Source organism: Hemiscyllium ocellatum, chromosome 8 (genome assembly GCF_020745735.1).
Source record: "Hemiscyllium ocellatum isolate sHemOce1 chromosome 8, sHemOce1.pat.X.cur, whole genome shotgun sequence".
NCBI lineage: Eukaryota > Metazoa > Chordata > Chondrichthyes > Orectolobiformes > Hemiscylliidae > Hemiscyllium > Hemiscyllium ocellatum.
This window is the reverse complement of record NC_083408.1, coordinates 118,744,901-118,765,905: the sequence shown is the minus strand read 5'-3', so window position 1 is coordinate 118,765,905 and position 21,005 is coordinate 118,744,901. Positions and strand designations below refer to the sequence as shown.

At 44.2% G+C, this 21,005-nt stretch overlaps 1 protein-coding gene across 1 annotated transcript in view; it reads left to right on the top strand.

Annotated features, from left to right (window-relative positions):
- The window catches only part of LOC132818452 (serine/threonine-protein kinase Nek9), a 68,449-nt gene that overhangs the window by 30,525 nt on the left and 16,919 nt on the right, over nucleotides 1-21,005 (top strand). Inside the window, exons 11-16 of the mRNA XM_060829536.1 lie at nucleotides 1,556-1,700; nucleotides 4,898-5,098; nucleotides 8,230-8,276; nucleotides 8,762-8,923; nucleotides 9,596-9,704; nucleotides 14,278-14,439. Of these exons, the coding sequence (XP_060685519.1) occupies nucleotides 1,556-1,700; nucleotides 4,898-5,098; nucleotides 8,230-8,276; nucleotides 8,762-8,923; nucleotides 9,596-9,704; nucleotides 14,278-14,439 (826 nt within the window). The remainder of the gene's footprint in view (nucleotides 1-1,555; nucleotides 1,701-4,897; nucleotides 5,099-8,229; nucleotides 8,277-8,761; nucleotides 8,924-9,595; nucleotides 9,705-14,277; nucleotides 14,440-21,005) is intronic.

The following is a 21,005-nucleotide window of genomic DNA, read 5'->3' as shown; positions in this document are numbered from 1 at the left end:
AATGTACAGTGTGTGTGGGGTGGAGCCAGGTCCATTCAACAGTCAAGCACTGAGATAGGGAGAGAGAAAGAATGGGATGCAGACACTGGCAAACAGACTAGGATAGAGGGACATATACACTGGGCTAGAGGGACATATACACTGGGCTAGAGGGACATATAATCAGACTGGGCTAGAGGGACATATAAACAGACTGGGATAGAGCAATGGATATTGGTTTGCTAGCTGAGCTGGAAGGTTCATTTCCAGACGTTTCATCAACCTACTAGGTAACATCTTCAGTGGGCCTCAGGCGAAGCATTGTACATGATTCCTGCTTTCTATTTATATGTTTGGGTTTCTTTGGGTTGGTGCTGTCATTTCCTGTGGTGATGTCATTTCCTGTTCTTTTACTCGGGGTGGTAGATGGGGTCAAACTCGATGTGATTGTTGGTAGAGTTTCAGTTGGAATGCCATGCTTTGAGGAATTCTTGTACATGTCTCTGTTTGACTTGTCCTAGGATGGATGTGTTGTCCCAGTCGAAGTGGTGTCCTCCTTCATCCGTGTGTGAGGATACTAGTGAGAGAGGGTCATGTCGTTTTGTGGCTAGTTGGTGTTCATGTATCCTGGTGGCTAGTTTTCTGCCTGTATGTCCAATGTAGTGTTTGTTACAGTCCTTGCATGGTATTTTGTAAATGACATTAGTTTTGCTTGTTGTCTGTATCGGGTCTTTCGTGTTTATTAGCTGTTGTTTTAGTGTGTTGGTGGGTTTGTGGGCTCCCATGTTGCCAAGGGGTCTGAGTAACCCAAACATATAAATAGAAAGCAGGAAACATGTACAATGCTTTGCCTGAGGCCCACTGAAGATGTTCGGCAAAAGTGAGGACTGCAGATGCTGGAAACCAGAGTTTAGATCAGAGCCACTGAAGATGTTACTTAGTAGGGTGACGAAACGTCTGGAAATGAACCTTCCAGCTTAGCGAGCAAACCTGAATCCAGCAATGGATAGACTGGAATAGCGGGAGGCAGATGCACAGACAAATTGGAACAGAGAGAGACAGACAGACAGACGGACTGGACTAAAGAAATAGACAGAAAAGTGGGATAGAGGGAGACATACAGGCAGACTGGTTTAGATAGAGAGAGTCAGTGAGCGTGAGACCTGTACAGAGAAAGGAAGAGAGAGAGAGAGAGACAATGAGATGGAAAGAGAGAGGGACACACATAAAGTGGAGAGCTAGAGAGATCGGAGGATAGAGATGGGTGAGAATGAGCAATAGACAGTAGAAGGGAGGGGAGAGAGAGAAGGTGTCGGGTCAGGGGATGAGAGATGGGGGAAACAGAGAGAGAGATGAGGGCAGAGAGAGGTAGGGAGAAGTGGGGAAAGAGAAAGACCCACGTCACTGACATTACGTGGGAGTTGTTGCAGAATTGTCGGTGAGACCTTGCTGTGTGCAGATTGCTGACTCTGTTTGATACATGAAGCAGCTTGCTCTTTATGTCTGCCTTATTGATTGCGAATTGCACTGAGATTTTGTGCTGTGCCAAAACAAGCCCATGTTCTTATTTGTTCAGAATGTTCAGGGCGGGACAAAGATGGTGGGCCAACTGGGCCATGGTGACCGGGCCTCCTATCGTCAACCCAAGTGGGTGGAGAAGCTGCAGGGGAAGGCCATCCACCAGGCAGCCTGTGGGGATGAATTTACTGCCTGTGTTACCGGTGAGTGGGCAGCAAGGAGGATCAGGATCTACAGGATCCTCACTCAATCATTGTCAACCAAAGAGCAGCAGTTGGGTATTCAGCTCAAAACTGTTCTGTCATTAAACAAGATTGTAGCTGATCTGATGTAACCTCAAATACTAATCCCACCTACCCTGATCGTCTTTCAACTCCTTGTTAATCAAGAATCCCACCTCAGGCGACAGTCTGTGTGGAGTTTGCGCATTCTCCCCGTGTCTGCGTGGGTTTCCTCTGGGTGCTCCGGTTTCTTCCCACAGTCCAAAGTTGTGCAGGTTAGGTGAGTTGGCCATGGGAAATTGCCCGTAGTGTTAGGTGAAGGGGGTAACTGAATGGGTCTGGGTGGATTGCTCTTTGGAGGGTCAGTGTGGAGTTGTTGGGCTGAAAGACCTGTTTCCATATCTCACAAGTATTCTAATCTAATCTAATCTAAATCTATCCTTCTCTGATTTATAATCAGTCAGGGACTCTGATTCCAGCATCTTTTTAGGAAGAGTTCCCAAGGTTCAGCCATCTGACAGAGAAAACAAAACTCAACTCATCTCTGCTTTAAATAGGCAAACCCTAATCAAAGTGATCCATTAGCTCTAGATTCTCCCACCAAAAAAAATCCTCTCTGCACCCACCTTGTCAGACCCTTCAGGATCTGATACGCTTCAATCCAGCCATTTAACCTTCTCAACACCTGCAGATAGAAACCTCAACTGTCCAACTTTTCATTTTAAGACCATTCTGTCATTCCAAATATTAGTGTGATAAACATTACCTCAACTACCTCCAAAGCATTTTACATCCTATGCCCAGGTATATCCTGTATATAAGACACACAACAAATCCAACACAGCTAATTCCCACCCCATCAGTCTACTCTCAATCTTCAGTAAAGTGATGGAGTGTGTCATCAACAGAGCTATCAAGCAGCACCTGCTCAGCAATAACCTGCTCAGTGATGTACAGTTTGGGTTCCCACAAGGTCACTCAGCTGCTGACCTCATCACAGCCTTGGGTCAAACATGGACAAAGGAGCTGGATTCCAGAGGGAGGGGAGAGGGACAGCCCTTAACATCAAAGCTGCATTCAACCGAGTGTGGCATCAAGGAGCCCTGGTATAATGGGAATCTGGGGGCAAACTCTCTGCTGGTTGGAGTCAGAGCTGGCACTGAAGAAGATGGTTGTGGTTGTTGAAGGTCAGTCATCTCAGCTCCAGGACATCTCTGCAGGAGTTCCTCAGGGAATTGCCCTAGGCCCAGCCATCTTCAGCTGCTTCATCAATGACCTTCCCTCCAACATAAAGTCAGAAGTGGGGATTTTTATCAATGTTCAGCACCATTCATGATTCCTCAGATACTGAAACAGTCCATGTTCATATGTAACAAGATCTGGACAATATCCAGGCTTGAGCTGACAAGTGGCAACTAACATTTGTGTCACATAAATGCCAGGCATTGGGCATTTCCAGTAAGAGACTATCTAATCACCACCCCTTGAGACCATCACTCAATACCCCACCATCAATATCTTGGGGTTATTATTGACCTGAAACTGAACTGGTCTAGCCATATAAACGTAGTGGATATGAGGGTAGGTCAGAAGCAAGGCAGACTGTAGCCAGTAACTTACCACCTGACTCTCCAAAGCCTGTCCACTATCTACAAGGTACAAGTCAGGAATGTGATAGAATACTCCTACTGGGCCTGGATGGGGGCAGCTCCAACATCTCTCAAGAAGCTCGACACCCTCCAGGACGAAGCAGCTGCTTGGTTGGCACCACATCCACAAACATCCATTCCTTCCCACCGACGCTCGCTAGCAGCATTTGTGTATTATCCACAAGATGCACTGCAGGTATTCACCAAAGATCTTTAGACAGCATCTTCCAAATCCATGACCACTTCTATCTAGGACGAGGGCAGCAGATACATGGGAACGCCACCATCTGCAAGTTCCTCTCCAAGCCCCTTACCATCCTAACTTGGAAATATGTCGTGTTTCCTGATGAAGGGCTTTTGCCTGAAACGTCGATTTTGCTGCACTTTGGATGCTGCCTGAACTGCTGTGCTCTTCCAGCACCACTAATCCAGAATCTGTTCCTTCACTGTCAATGCATCAAAATCCTGGAATTCCCTCCCTAAGGGGATTGTAGGTCAACCTACAGAGCAGGGACTGGAGCGGTTTGAGAAGACAGCTCAACCCCACCTTCTCTAGGGCGACTGGATAATAGGGGCTAGCCTGCTGGTGACACCCACGATCCATGGGAGAATTGTTGATCAATTCTGTACACCCTGCTCCAGGCAAGGTCTCACCAGTGCCTTGTATAACTGATGGATACAAAAATAGCAAGGTTAAACAATTCACTTCAACCAATAGCAAAATTCTCTTGGCTTTCCCAGTTATTTGCTTTCTCTGCTTACTAACCTTTTGTGATTTGTTCATGTGGTGATGCAGTTCCTTCTCTGACCCAGTTCCACGTTCTTCACCATTTAGATAATATACTCAACATCTAACCTTTCTGCCAAATGAGAAAAATCACATTTTCCTGCATTATGTTCCATTTGCCAGATCTTTGTCAACTCACTTAACTGCCTGTATCCCTTTGTAGCTTCCTTGTAACTTCTACGTTCCTATCTATCATGTTCACTACAACACAATTATCTCAAATCAGAGACTCCTGTGTCATCATCAGTTTAATTGGAACTTTACGCTGTACCTTTCTTGGGAGTGTTTAGTGGGGGACAGTCCAGAGGCAACTGTACTGTGTATCTAACTCATGCTATCCCTGTCCCTAGAGCATTTAATGGGACAGAGAATGGAAGTTGTACCTTCAGGCTAACACAGTAGAAAACTTTACTCTATACCCAAGCTTGTACTGTTGTGCAGTGGGTGGTGTAGAGTTTGTTTTACTTTCATTTTAAAAGAGCAGAGAGTGCTTTAACCTGTATCGAACCCTGTGCTGTCACTGACCTGGGATGTTTGAAATGGACAGTATAGAGGAAGCTTTACTTCCAGTTTAAAAGAATAGAGGGATCTTTATTCTGTTATCTAATTCTGTGCTATCCCCGACTCGGGGTGTCTGATGTGGATTGTGTCGAGGAGTACAGAGAGTTTTATTTGACATTAGGATTTATTGGAGTCTCTCCATAGCCGTGGTGCCTGTCCTGACCCTTGTGTTTTCCTTGTAGATGAGGGTCACCTGTATACATTTGGCTCTGATTATTATGGCTGCATCGGCTGTGATGGTCAGTATGGACACGAGGTACTGGAGCCTGTGCTGGTGGAGTTCTCCCTCGATCATGCTGTTGAACACGTATCCTGTGGTGATAATCATGTTGTTGCATTAACACGCAATAAAGAGGTGTTCTCGTGGGGCTGCGGAGAGCATGGTAAGTACTCAATGGGGGAGTTTGTAATAGGGAACAGAGGCTGGGACTGTAGGTTTGTTAAAGTACAGATTTGAGATGGCTCAGGTATTCCCTTGGAAAGCCTCTCTCTTGGTTGGTCCCGGAGGTCATATTTTTTGGAAGTCTGGAATAAAAACCTCTTACAGAAGTTTAGTTTAATTTTAGTCATCCCCTTTATTCATTACTAGCATCACTGTTACAACATAACATTGATATCTATAAGCTAAACTAACTAGGTTCTAATAACCTAGGAGAGTAGGGTCCCAGGGTACCTTCAAGTGCCCCGTCAGGCTACTCTGATGTACTGACACAAAGTGGCTTCCTTTATACAAAAGTTTACAAAAACATTGCATGTTCTTAATGAGACAGATAACAGTGAGAGCCAATAACTCATAAGGAAGAAAGGTTAACTGAGAGTCTGTGTACGCTTGTACACAGTCCTACAGGCCTTGAGCTATCCATCAGGTGGGAAAAACAAATCCAGCCGGGTTCAGGGTCTGCAGCAAGGTAAGTTCCGATAAAGAAGTACCACTCTCAATTAAGTGGGTGATGTCATAAGGTAACCTTGCACAGCTCGCAGCATTGATATCATTATTTTTATGAAATGGCTTCTTAGCAAGGAGGGCAAACTTTTGACCATAAAATGGCTTCTTGACAGATTGTGTCAGAATCTCTTCAATGTTAGGTTTAGAATAATTTAAGCTAGGAGCAGATTCCTGCTTTTTATTTTAAGCACAGAATCATTTTGTACCTCAGGCTGAAATGTTACTGTAAGGTTGTATTTAAACTGCTTCGTTAGTCTTCGAATTAAACACGCTTTCTTTTCAGAGTTGTGATTCAAATTCAAATAAGTAATAAAATCTGATTAGTTAGAATTGACAGTGGGGCAGTCTGTGTAAGGTGTGTAGAGTGGTCTGCAAGAACAGCAAGTAAGTTAAAGCTTCATTAATATTACCTTTTACAGAGTTTGTATTTAATAACCGGGATTGGCTACTCAATGCCATCATAAAGTCCCAAAATGCAATTAAATTCAATCCATAGCAGATAAGCACTAAGAGTTAATTTTCTACTGGCTCCAACAGCCCCAGCACTAAAATGGTCTCTCTCTAGTGTCCTTTTGAATTCTCAAGTCAGGGTTTTGTAATTGCAAAGATTTTTTCTCTCTCTCTCTCTCTCTCTCTCTCTCTCTGTGTCACCCGCTTGCAAGGGGTATTAAGAATCCATTATATTTACAGCATCTGACCGTTAATTACAAAGTTTTTGATAGTACTGAGTTTCGTTTCAGGGTCAGACTCAATTTCACGTTAATTTCATTAAAGTTTGTGAGAAGATTTGTAGCTCGGGTGCTCGTTGTTGTGGTTCTGTTCACCGAGCTGGGAGTTTTTGTTGCAAACGTTTCGTCCCCTGGCTAGGTGACATCCTCAGTGCTTGGGAGCCTCCTGTGAAGCGCTTCTGTGCTGATTCCTCCGGAGGAAAGAAGTGCTTCACAGGAGGGTCCCAAGCACTGAGGATGTCACCTAGACAGGGGACGAAACGTCTGCAACACAAATTCCCAGCTCGGCGAACACAACCACAATAATGTCATTCATTTCACAAGGGAATGGCTGTGAATGTTATCACTTGGTGTCTGTTCACACAGATTCAGCGATGCTAAGGCAAAAGTTCTTAATTGCCCTACAGCATCCTGTTATCATTTGGTGAGCCCAGTTGGGGGTCCCTATCTTCCGCGTTGCTTGAATTCCCCCCTTTTTCTGAGTCTTCCTGCCTGTTTATTGTCTAGTGCAGCAAATGTGTTCTATAATTCAGCATTACATTTTAGTCTAAATGTTTAAAGTCAAGTTTTAAGGTTATAGACTTTCTCGGGTTTGAAATTAGTGACATATGAACCAGGAAGGGTCGCTCAAACATTCTGACGTTGCCCCAAGTGAAGTCAGTCAGGATTAATCTTTAAATTAACTCCATCTGTCTTGAGTTTAGATCAGAATGGTGTTGGAAAAGCACAGCAGGTCAGGCAGCCCCTCATTCCAAGGAGTTGCCAGACCTGCTGTGCTTTTCCAGCACCACTCTAATCTAGACTCTGGTTTCTAGCATCTACAGTCCTCACTTGTGCCTAGCTGATTTTAACCCTACTGCGAATCCTCTTGCAAGGATGCCTACCTTGAAGAAGTTCTCCTCCTCTCTCCACAAGAATCTCAGTGAGTCTCTCTCTCTCTCGCTGCAACCCCCTGGTCATCTCCTCTGCCCTGAAGCTCTTCACTATCCTCATAGCCTGTCCTACATGCCAATCTCCCTTCCCACCTATCCTCTCTACCCTCCCCTCTGACCTATCACCTCCATCCCCACCGCTATTCACCTATTGTACTCTTTGCTACCTCCTCCCCAGCCCCACCCCCCTCCCATTTATCTCTCCACTATGGAGGCTTCCTGCCTCTATTCCTGATGAAGGGCTTTTGTCCGAAACATTGATTTTCCTGCTCCTCGGACCTGCTGTGCTTTTCCAGCACCACTCTGATCTAAACTCATGTTATCTCCCTCTTAACCTGAACGTGCCCTCAGTGGGAATGCTGTCACTCCAGTTCCTCGGTTCACTAGCTCAGTGGTTTAAACACCCCAAATATAGTGCACTAATTGATTAATGTTAGAGGAATTGCAAATCTATTCAGTATAGTTTCTCCTTATTATTTGATCTTTTAGCCCCAGTATGATTCTGGTCTGAAGGGTCACTGGTTCTGAAACGTTAACACTGCATTTGTTAGCTCTGCTTTCTCTCCACAGGTGCTGCCAGACTCAGTGGGTTTTCCCAGTAGTTTTGTTTCAGATTTCCAACATCTACAGTTCTGTGTTTTTTTTATTCTGGTAAATCTGCACTCCTTCCCCTCCCCCTCTCCCTCCCAACCAGTCTCTCCTTCCTCAGGAGCCTCACCCAGAACTGGGCCGAATTAGCCTGGATGGCAGTGAAGGAGCTTGGTGTGGTTTAGCTTCAGTTCATTGATTTTGTATTTGAATTTGCAAGAAAAAAAATTAACATTTGTTTAATCTTTGCGAATGAGTATTTAGGTTAACAGTGTTCCACTTTGTGTGCTCCTCACCTCGATCTTGTTTGTTGGTTACAGGGCGCCTTGGGCTGGATTCAGAGGAGGATTACAAATACCCAGAACGCGTGAGTCCTTGCAAACCAAGGGGAAATGGGGGAGGGTGAAGAGATGATTCAGGGTGGGATTGGGAGCAGCTCAGTGGAAGGGGCAGTGGCAGGTGAGTGGTAAGCAGAAAATAATGTGGGGAGGTGTGGGGGAGAGGGGAAAGAGGTGGTCAGGAGAGGGCTGCTGTTTGTGCGCTGGGTACAGAGATGGTGGGGTAGCGGGGTGGGGGAGGGCGCGGGATAGCGGGGAGGGGGAGGGCGCGGGATAGCGAGGTGGGGGCAGGCGCAGGGTTGGGGGAGGTCGTGGGAGGGTGAGTGGTTATGAGCCGAATAGCTTCTGGAACACTCTGCATTAAGTCTGCTGCCCATGAGGGCAGGCGTTTGCTCCTCTTGTGTGTGTTGTGTGCTTGCTGAGGGTGTTTCTGGTCAGTGACGCTTGGGTTTCTGCTGTTTGACAGATTTCTAATCACTGATTGCTGGTTCATATGTTCTCCTGCTGATTTCAGGTTGATCTGCCCATGAGCCTGAGTATTGTGTCAGTGCAGTGTGGCTCTGATGGGACTTTCTTCATGACCCAGAGTGGCAAGGTGCTGGCCTGTGGTAACAACGAGTACAATAAACTGGGCCTGAACCACTACATGCGCGGTCTTCGCAAACACCCAATCAAAGTGAGTCCTGATTACAGCCCACATCAATCCGAATTAAACCACAGCCTTGAAGATTACTGGGTAATCGCATTGAGGTGTTAATGAGCTAACTCGAGGACAGGATAAAAACTGTTTCCTCTTTGAAGGGTAGCCCAGAATGAAGCGACAAAACATGAAAATTTATATTAACTTATTTGGTGGGATGTCAGGAAAGAATTCTTCAGAAAAAGTAAAGTGAACATCTCGAGCTCTCTGCTTCAAGAAGCTGAGATTTTTAGGTGTCAAAGCTGAAATTAATATGTTTTTATTCAAAGGACTGTGATTCAGTAACACACTTAGACTGAAAGCCTTGTTCAGCTCCATTGTTGAGTGGCCAGGCTCCAGCCCTAGTGAAATCTGGCTGGTCGCCCCGAGAATAGGCCCAAAGAATCGAGCTTGATTTCCTGGAGAACTACTGGCATCATTGGAAGGATTTGAATGTGTTGGACACTGAATACCTGAGACCACATTGATTTTTGGTAGGGGGTTGTGCTGTGTCAGCACTAGGGACAAATTGTTCCTGTACTTCTGCATGCTATGTTTGATACTGTTTCTACACTGGGGCGGGAAGTGGGATATGTGAGGACGTAATATGCTTAGACAATGCCTGTTGTGTTGGGGGTGTGGGTAAATAACTTGATCCTCTCTCCCTAGGCTGATCAGGAAGTTCCCTACATGACCTCACTAACTCTGTCCAAGCAGCTGGCCATTTACAAAATCAAAACCATTTCTGCTGGCAAGACCCACACAGCAGCTATTGACGGTGAGTACATCGTGGTGAGCACATCGCGGTGAGTATATCATTGCTGTTGTGTTATGTATTACAGTAGATTATATCACCTACAGGATATCAACACCGTACCATGGCTTGTGACCTACTGACCTTTGACCCCTTGCAGAGGAAAACGTGCAACAGTGTACCTGAATCGCTGAGCTTCAGCCCAGATACACAAATCCCTGAGATTGTAATGTCCATATGTGAATACTAGGAGTCATGATAGAATTCATTGAATTCTTCATATTATGTGAACCACATCTCATATTTTTGTTCAGGGAGCAAACATAAAAATCACAGTGATAAAGGTATATCAGTATATCGTTAGTATATCACACCATCTTAGGTCATGCAGACACAGTGGCAATAAGCACCAGCAACTTGACAATAAAAGAATCCTCAGTGAAGATGATACAATCCTAAAGTATAAAGCACTCAGATAACCAACCACAATACGTTTACTGGCCAGGAGGCAGAGTTTCTTCTCTGCACTTAAGACCTATCAAACTATAAGCCCCGTTGCAAGACAAGTGAAAAAAAGCACTAAGTTTTGGCTTGCTTCACCATATAGAGGTTAAGGCACAGCAGTTAAACTATGTCTGAAGTCTAAAAGCAAAATCCATGGTTTAAATACTTCATAGCTGAAAATGTGTTGCTGGTCAAATCACAACAGGTCAGGCGGCATCCAAGGAACAGGAAATTCGACGTTTCGGGCCAGAGCCCTTCTTCAGACATTCCTGCCAGCATCTGCAGACCTCACTTTTTACTCTTTAAATACTTCATACAAGGCTTCACCAGTTGCACACTGACATCTACCCAACAAGGTGGAAAATTGCCCAGGCATATCCTGTACACAAAATACAGGACAAATCCAACCCGGCCAATCACTGCCCATCAGTCTCCTCTCCATCATCAGTAAAGAGATGGAAGGTGTCATCAATAGTGTTATCAAGCAGCACCTGCTCAGTAACGCCCAGTTTGGGTTCCACCAGGGCTACTCCGCTCCTGACCTCATTACAGCCTTGGGTCGAACATGGACAAAAGAGCTGAATTCCAGCAGGGAGGGGAGAGGGACAGCCCTTGACACCATCGCAGCATTTGACTGTGGCATTAAGGAGCCTGAGCGAAACTGGAATTAGTGGATATTAAGGGGTAAACTCTCAGCTGGTTGAAGTAAGACCTCCCTCATAGGAAGAGGGTTGTGATTGTTGGAGATCATCTCTACAGGAGTTCCTCAAGGTAGTATCCTAGGCCCAACCATCTTCAGCTGCTTCATTAACGACCTTCTATCTATCATAAGATCAAAGTGGAGATGTGCAATCATCGCAAACGATGTTCAGCACCATTCGGGATTCCTTAGATACTGAAACAGTCCAAGGTCAAATGCAGCAAGATCCAAACAATATCCAGGCTTGGGGTGACAAGTGGTAAGTAACATTTGCACCACACAAATGCCAGACAATAGCCGTTTCCAATTAGAGACAATCTAATCACCACTCATTAACTTTCAATGGTTTTACCATCGTCAAATCCCTCACTATCAACATCGGGGGGTTACAACTGTTCAGGAGCTCAACTGGACTCACCACATAAATGCAGTAGCCACATGGGCAGGTCAGAGGTGAGGAATGCTGTAGCGAGTAACTCTCCTCCTGACTCCCCAAAGCCTGTCCACCATCTACAAGGCACAAGTCAGGACAGAGATGGAACATTCCCCACTTGCCCTGGATGGGGGCAGCTCCAACAACACTCAAGAAGCTCGACACCATCCAGGACAAAGCAGCTCACTAGATTGGCACCACACCCACATGCATCCACTCCCTCCACCACCGAAGCTCAATAAACCGTACCTCCCAAACACACAACCACTTCCATCTAGAAGGACATGGGAACACCAGCCCCATTAAGTTCCCCTCCAAGCCACTCACCATCCTGACTTGGAAATATGTTGCTGTTCCTTCAGTCATTGGATCAAAATCCTGGAATTCCCTCCTTAAGGGCATTATGAATTACCCGAGAGCACATGGACTGCAGTGGTTCAAGAAGGCAACTCACCACTACCTTCTCAATGGCTAAGTAAGGACAGGCAATAAATGCTGGCCCAGCCAGTGTCATATCACATGAAAGAATAAGAAAAAGACTACTTTGAATGAAATACAAGCCAGAGACCAGAATGATTACATCAAGACACACCGAGCAGACTACCCAATCATGTTTCTCTTGCTCTCTATATGAATGCTCTGTGCTATGAGATTGAAGGCATTCTCAAGATGGATCTGTTGCACTTCGCACCAGGACAGTGGGAACTGTTGTATCTGGCACCTCCTGAAGAGGAGCAACTTTGTGAGTTGCAAAAGTCTGTTAACTAAGGATGGCCTGACGGCATGAAGGAGGTTCATACTTCTTGATGTATCATGGTCAGTTATCATAAATTCCCTACAGTGTGGAAACAGGCCATTAGGCCCAACAAGTTCACACCGACCCAAACCCATTCCCCTACCCTGTTACTGGACACTTATCCCTGACTAATGCACCTAATTTACAGATCCCTGAACACTATGGACAATTTAGCATGACCAAATCACCTTACCACATCTTTGGACTGTGGGAGGAAGCCGGAGCACCCGGAGGAAACCCATGCAGACACTGAGAATGTGCAAACTCCACACAGGCACTCACCCGAGGCTGGAATCGAACCCAAGGCAGCAGTGCTGACCACAGAACCACCGTGCTACCCCATGTAAGGGCAAACAAGATCTAATACCAAAAACACTATGCTCAGATATTCATGTGGGGATAAATCAGAATATCCAGAAATTCATGAATGCATGTGAGGCATGTCAGACATACCAGTCCCAGCAGCAGAGGGAGCCTCTACATCCACCATGTTCCCTCCACTACTTGGACAAAATACTGACAGAACTATTCACAATAAACTGGGAAAATTATATCCTTGTGATGGATTATTTTGCTAAATTTCACATTGTTTGACAACTTGCAATGCAATAACTGGAGCAATGACTTCACTCTTCAACATATTCAGCATATAGGAGCAGGTAGCCTCTGACAAAGGATTGTAGCTCACTGTCGAACCATTCCAAGATGTGTGCTAAATGGGGAGTCTATCACATTGTCATCCCACTACCTACGCTGAAACAGTCTAACAGTGTATGAAGTGTACGCTCAAGTGTCGAGTCACAAAGCTGCTGCATAATCAGAAGGGACTGCCATCCCCAGCACAACCTACACTTTGAACAACAACCTTAACTAACAACTAGTTGTCACTAACTATTTTAAGATACGGGACATTGTTCTTCAGTGACAGAAGAGAATGAAAGAGGTGTGCATGACAGTGAGAGTTAGAAATATAGTCACAATTTCTGGATATCAGCATAGGTTTCTACAATATGCAATCTTCCCTCAAATCTGAATGTCTGTACAGCTGCCTGGACGGTCCACCCGTGACAGGAAGTGTCAGGGCATATTGACAGCTGGTTCAGAGGTCCCTGCCAACTATACCCGGACCTTGAAGGTCCACGTAGCCTCATGAATAATGGGAGGATTGTAGGCAGTGATCCCAGAATGACATCCTGACCAAGGTGTATGCCTGTTGTGAAGGATCCGAAGCCAGCTTACAGCAGTGTGTGATACCACAGACAATCCACATGGAGAGTGAGGAAGAACATTCTAACGATGGGGATTATGTGATAATGATGAGGGACAGCTACAAAACAATGAAGCTGCAAGCTGAGAGCACCCAAGAATAACACACCCTGTCCAGATGGGCGGACAGTCACCACATCAACACCAATTACCTCATCTTCAAAGTATTATTCCAAGGTTTGGATGATTAAACTAGTACATTTTGTTTTTAAATACCTATATCATGCCTATGCAAGTTATCTGTTTGGGATTTCTTTACTTTAGAAAACGGGCGATGTTGAGTTCTGTCTCTCAGCAGATGTATGATATCTGGTTAAGGGGCACTATTCTGCGACGGCCTGTGACCTTCTGGTATAACATTCTTGTCTCCATCTTACTGAGCTCTGCCCCCTTGCAGCATGACACTCTGAGTGAAGTGTGTTCCAGTATATTTGAATTGATGAGCTTGAGTCTGGTCTCACAGGTTACTGAGATTGTAGTGAGCATTTCTAACTACAAGGTGCTGTAACAGAGTTCACTGAATTCTTCAGTACTACATGACCCTGTGTCTCATATTTATGTCACGGAAGCTCACACAGGTATCACAGTATGATCATTCTGGAGCATAGCTCTCATGTCGGTTATCATGGTCAGTAATAGAACGGCCTTAAGAGCTCCAAGGGTATTCAATTATGTTTTCATAGCCCTCTCCTCAGCAACACCTTGCTATTTCTACACAGTCGTTCCCAACCTGAAACCCCCTAAGCCCTGTGCCCATCCATTGATGACAGGGGTTACATTTGTGTACCCTTTATATCTTGTGTTAGGAAAGGGTTGGGTATTATACTCCTTATATCATGGGTTAGTAAGGGCTGGATATTGCACCCGTTTCAATGTTAATTTGTTTTTATTTACTCAGAGCGAGGCCGCCTGCTAACATTTGGCTGCAATAAGTATGGACAACTTGGAGTGGGAGACTACAAGAAGAGAGATGGTATCAATGTGTTGGTTGGTGCGCTTGGAGGGAAACAAGTGACTAAAGTGTCGTGTGGAGATGGATTCACCATTGCATCTACTGATGGTACCTGAGAGTGAATGTGGCATATTGAGTGTGAGAAGTGTGCTGGAATGGAAACAGAATTTCAAAATGTGGTCGATCTGTCGGACTGTATTGAATTTTTTTTTAACTAGTTATATATTCCCACTGAGAGGGGCTGAAAATGTGTTGCTGGAAAAGCTTATGCCCGAAACGTCGATTCTCCTGCTCCTTGGATGCTGCCTGACCTGCTGTGCTTTTCCAGCAACACATTTTCGGCTCTGATCTCCAGCATCTGCAGTCCTCACTTTCCTACTGAGAGGGGACTGGATGCAGAATCCCACCAAGAGGGGGCTGGTGATAGAGTCCCATTGGTGCAACTGGATAATCCTCAAATGAAAGCTGTGTTGAATCACATCCTTAGATGTGCCCTCGCCCTGCAATAGCCCCTAGGTATGTTACTCTTGCTTTTGACAAGATTTATTTCAAAGCTGGTTGACTGCAATTGCTCAAACAGGTTATGTGATTTCTTTGCATATGTGTTACTGTACAAGATTGCCTAAATAAACTACGTAGGTACTTCAGCTACAACGTGATTTATAGGTCCTTACATTTTTAAACCTTAGTGGCTTCATCCAACAGTTATGTAACCCATTCAAGATGCTGAAAAGGATATTTCTTCAGCTTTTGATGTGAGTCGTACTTGCCATTACACCCTTCAATAGATCAATTTTATAAAGAAATAAGGCACGATCAACCTGTTGATACAGTCTCCTAACCAAAGAATTTATAAAAATCTGTTTTTGTGCCTGCATTTATTTTCCAATGGTCTATGCAGAATCTGTGAACTTAAGTTATTTTGACTAGGTTCAATCAAATAATGTTCTCGCAAGTATTGATCCTTTATTTCCTCCTGAACTTATTGTTGGGCCTTAATTGATAAGGGTGTTGTTGTATTGAATTTCCTACATGTACAGCATGTCTAACATTGTACATTCAGGTGTATCTCTATAGAATTTCCTTATACTCTGCAAGGAACCTTAGTAGATCTTCCTGTTGTCCTTCCTCTGAATATAGTGCCTAACTGCTATAGTATTTCTGTATTGGCTAGATGAACATAGAACAGTACAGGCCCTTTGGCCCTCGATGTTGTACCAGCCTTCTATCCTACTCTAAGGTCAGACTAGCCCACATATCCTTCATTGTACTACCCTCCATGTGCCCATCTAAGAGTCACTTAAATATCCCTAAAGTATCAGGTTCTACTACCACTGCAGGTAGCACAATCCACGCACCTACCACTCTGAGTAAAGAACCTACCTCTGACATCTCCTCTAAACCTTCCTCCAGTTATCTTAAAATTTATACCCCCTCGTGATAGACATTTCTGCCGTGGGAAAACGTCTCTGGCTATCCACTATAGCTATGCCTCTCAACATCTTGAACATCTCTCATCCTTCTTCACTCCAGTGAGAAAAGCACTAGCCCCCTCAACCTTTCTTCATAAGACATGCCCTCCAGTTCAGGCAGCATCCTGGTAAATCTCCTCTGCACCCTCTCGAAAGCTCCCACATCTGTCCTATAATGAGGTGACTAGAACTGAACACAATATTACAAGTGTATAGATTAGAGTGGTGCTGGAAAAGCACAGTAGGTCAAGCAGCATCCGAGGAGCAGGAAAATCAACATTTCAGGCAAAAGCCCTTCATTAGGAATTCCAAACCGTCGATTTTCCTGCTCCTCGGATGCTGCCTGACCTGCTGTGCTTTTCCAGCACCATTCTAATCTAGACTCTGATCTCAAGCATCTGCAGTCCTCACTTTTGCCTGTATTCCAAGCGTGGTCTAACCAGGGCTTTACAGAGCTGCAGCATAACCTTGCAGCTCTTAAACTCAATCCCCCTGCTAATGAAGGCCAATACACCATATGCCACCTTAACAACCCTGCCAACCTGGGTGGCCACTTTGAGGGACTTATGGACATGGATCTCAGGATCCCAAGATCCCTCTGTTCCTCCACACTGCCAAGAATCCTGCCTTTAATCCTGTATTCTGAATTCAAACTTGACCTTCCAAAGTGAATCACTTCACACTTTTCCAGGTTGAACCCCATCTGCCCAGACCTGCATTCTGTCAGTGATAGGGGATTCACTTTATGAACTATCTGTCTCTCCTTTGACCTCTCTGTTATTATCTGTGGCATCCTCCACTACTCTTATCACCTGGCACATCTGTTCTTTCTCCTTATCTTCCTGGCCATGATATAATTTTGACACCTTCATGTGACATTGTGCATTTTAATTACTGTGGTCAAGGAGCTAAGTGACTTTGTTAACTCTCATATAGGTTCATATACCTTACAGGTGTTGCTTTCAAATGTTCACCTCCTAAAGGGAATAAACCCACAACGTCATCTCCTGCACCTTCTTTTATTTTGCTCATGAAAATTTTAAATGGTCTCGTGAGACTTTACATGTTCCTGTATATCTCTCTCAAAACATAGACAATATTGAGAATTTATCATTTTGTCTTAAGAACTTTTCCTGAATCAGTTTTAATGGAGTTAAAACCTCATGGCCATAGATCAAGTGAATGAATCATTTAGGAAGTCTCTGATAGCCAATAGTAAGACCCCTAATCCTGTGTCCCCATTCTGTGGGTATTTGTGACAGTAGGCTTCAGTCAATGTTTTGAAATGCTGGTGGTATCTCTCCAAAGTTTCATGTGTTTATGCATGACAGCCTTCAACTCTGTTATACCCAGATTGCTGATTATGCCTGGAAAATTTTAGACTGTAAGACAGAAGAGCAGACAAAGGCAATTTGGCCCATCGAGTCATTTAGTCATGACTGATAAGTTTCTCAATCCCATTCCTCCTGCTTTCTTCCTGTACCCTTTGATCAACATAACAATCAAGAACCTATCCATCTCAGTCTTAATTATACTCAATGACCTGGCCTCCACAGCCTTCTGTTATAATGAATTCCATAGATTTACCACTCTCTGGCTGATGAAGTTTCTCCTCATCTCCATTCTCAAGGGTCTTGCCTTTACTGTAAGGCTGTGCTCTGGGGTCCTAATCCTTCCAGCTAATGGCAACATCTTCCCAACATCCATTGTATCCAGGCCTTTCAGTATTCTGTAAGTTTCAAATAGATCACCCCTCATCCTTCTAAACTTTGAGGATAGTCCCAGAGTCCTCAAACCTTCCTCATGTGTTAAGTTTTTCAATCCTGGGGTCATTCTTGTGAAGCTCCATGGCCACTCCATCCTTCCTGAGGAATAGGGTTTAAAATTGCTCACCGTATTCTATATGTAGTCTGGCCAGAGCTTTATAAAGCCTCAGCAGTACATCCCTGCTTTTATATTCTAGTCCTCTCAAAATAAATGCCGTCATTACATTTGCCTTTTTAACTGCCATCTCAATCTGCACGTTAAACTTAAGGGAATCCTGGACTAGGACTCCCTAGTCCCTTTCAGATTTCTGAATGTTCTGTCCATTTAGACAACAGTCCGTGCCTCCTCTTCCCACCAAATTGCATGACCTCACACTTTGCCACATATTTCATCTGCCACTTGTTTGCCCACTCTCCTTCTGCAGCCTTCCTGCTTCCTCAGTACTAACTGACCCTCCACCTATCTTAGTATCATCTGCAAACTTAACCAGAATGCCCTCAGTTCTTTCATTCAGATCATTAATGTATCATGTGATCCCAACACTGATTCTTGCAGAACTTTGTATGTCACCGGCTGCCGTCCTGAGAAGGGCCCTTTTATCCCCACTCGCTGCCTTCTACCAGATAGCCAAGCTTGGATCCAAGCCTGTAATACTATGGGCTCTTGTTTTAGCTCAGCAACGTCCTATGCAGGACCTTGTCAAAAGCATTAGGAAGTCCCAAGTAGATAATATTCACTGGCTCTCCTTGGTCTAACCTGCTCATTACTTCCTCAAAGAATTCTAGCAGATTTGTCAGGAGTGACCTCCCCTTGATGAAACCAAGCTGACTTTGCCCTATTTTACCGGACACTTCCAAGCATTCAGAAATCGCATCCTTCACAATGGATTCCAGGATCTTACCCACAATCAAGGCCAAGGCTGATTGGTCTGTAATCTCCCATCTTTTGCCTCACTCCCTTCTTAAACCAGTGGGGGGAGGGGGTATTACATTCGTGGTGTTCCAGTCCTTTGGGGTCTTCCTGAAAGATCACTACTAAAGACTTCATTATCTCTTCAGACGACTCCTTCAGAACTCTGGGGTGTAGTCCATCTGCTCCAAGAGTTTTATCCACCTTCAGAGCTTACAGTTTTTCTCACACCTTCTACTTGGTGATGGCCACCATACTCGCCACTGAAGCCTCCCCCCCCGCCCCCCCCAAAAGCTGTCTTGAATTTTTGAAATGTTACTCATGGCCTCCACCATGAAAACTAACACAAAGTACTTGTTCAGTTCCTCCACCATTTCTTTGTTCTCCATTACTGCTTCCCGAGCCTCATTTTCCAGCAACCCAATGTCCACTTTTGCCTCTCTTTTATCCTTTATATATCTAAAGCAACTCCTTAGACATAAAGTCCTTCGGCAGTGAATTTTGAACCTTTATCAGATTGTACTTCACTTGGTCGGCTATGAGCAGGTAAACTGTTCAGTTCGGGTTTTTCTGCTCCCACCTGAGCTGTCATTGACCACAAAGAACAGCTTCTAGAAAATGGGGTTGTCATATCTATAACTGTTAGGATATAACTCTAACCCTCTGAGTAATGGTCCTACACAGTCTACCAATACTCAGCGAAGTGGATCTTCAGAGTATGGAATAAGAGCATTGGAACAGAAATCAGGCCATTCGGCCCATCAAGTCTGCTCTACCATTTAATCAGCCCCATTTTCCCACTTCCTCCCTGTAACCTTTGAACCCCTTGGCAGTCAAGGACTTATCTATCTTTGTAAGACCATAATGAACATCAGATGTGCTACCTTATTTTCATGTTGAGGATTTCAAGCTGCCTGACCTGTCTGACAGAATTGCGCTATTGCTGTGCCCTGCTTATAGGATCTTCATGTGTTACTTGTTATTCCCTCTGGGTGGTACCAAGATTTGATAAATCACTGTCCACTTCTCAGCCTCAAGTCTGTGAGGGTGTCTCCATGTCCTCATTAGAGCTCCATATTTTACCTAATGTATCACTTCCTTTGAATTATGCCCTTTTCTCAATAAAGTTTCAGATGTTCTATCATCTGCTTGTGGTATTACAGTGATCTCTGTTGATGGATGTTAGTTAACTATCTGTACTTTAACTTTCTGTGATTATGGGTAAAGCTATAACCTTTACTCTAGACACATCACTAACCAGGTGTAAGTACACACAATCCACAGATAATTTCTTAACTACCCTGACTACCACTGGTCTGGACAAGAGGTCACACTCCAATTGCTTTTTGTACAATGGAACTGGGATGTACTCTCCACCTGTCCTGATAACTGGGACTTTGGTTTTCATTGAACTATACGAAGGAAAAATAGATCTTCCTTCAGCAGGAGAATCTGAATAGCTGCCTTTCCTTAAATGTAGTGATTGGTTTCACAGCACCCATTATAGAACGTAGATATGTCTATCCAATGACCATTTAAATGCCCTTAAAGTTGGCGAGTCTACTACTGTCGCAGGCAGGGCATTCCATGCCCCTACTACTCTCTGAGTAAAGAAATTACCTTTGACATCTGTCCTATATTTATCACCCCTCAAGTTAAAGCTGTGTCCCCTCGTGTTAGCCATCGCCATCTGAGAAAAAAGGCTCTCACTGTCCGCCCCATCTCACCCTCTGATTATCTTCTATGTCTCATCTACCCTATTCATCTCACTTACAATCTCACCAATCTGGTTTGTTGGTTGTAGGTGGAGCTATAATTTGATTTATTATATTCTCATTTTGCATTCCTTTTTCAGATCCATTCTTATGAGCCTAAAAACATCCCATGGTCTGCTGTCAGAACTCTGCAGCATTCTGGAGGTTTTCCACTTTGATACAAAGGAAACGCTTAGGCTTTCAATGATCTCCTCCGTCATCAATACTGTCTCTTCTGGTTTGAGGACAACATATTGTTCATTCTTTACCCTAACCACTTGCCTTTCTTACACTCTTCCGTCATCCAGCCTCGTGTTTATGGAGCTGATAGAATAAAGGTTTAGTTTTATAGATCAGCTCAAAATCATCGAGCATTGCTGCAGCCTGTCTAACAGTTACAGCTCATTGGTCTTCAGCATGGTGTTGTATTATAGAAGATAGTGAATTGTTAAATACTTCTTCAGAGATTTACCTCTCTCTGAGCTTTTAGTACTCATATCCACTGATCAAAATTAATTTGCTTAACCATTTCACATTCAATGAATATATGTTCAGGTTGTTTCCTTAAATTTTGAAGCATTTTCCTGTGTCATTCTGGAATCATACAGACCCAGTCGCGTTTAATCCTCAGGAGCTTCCTCCGATAGTGAAGCATAAATTTCCTCTGCTTTACCCACAAACTTACACTGCTTGGACACTGTCGAGTTTTCCTTTGGCCAGTTCATTTATTTCAGTTACTTTTCAAATGACACAAAGGCATCTTTTTTCTTAA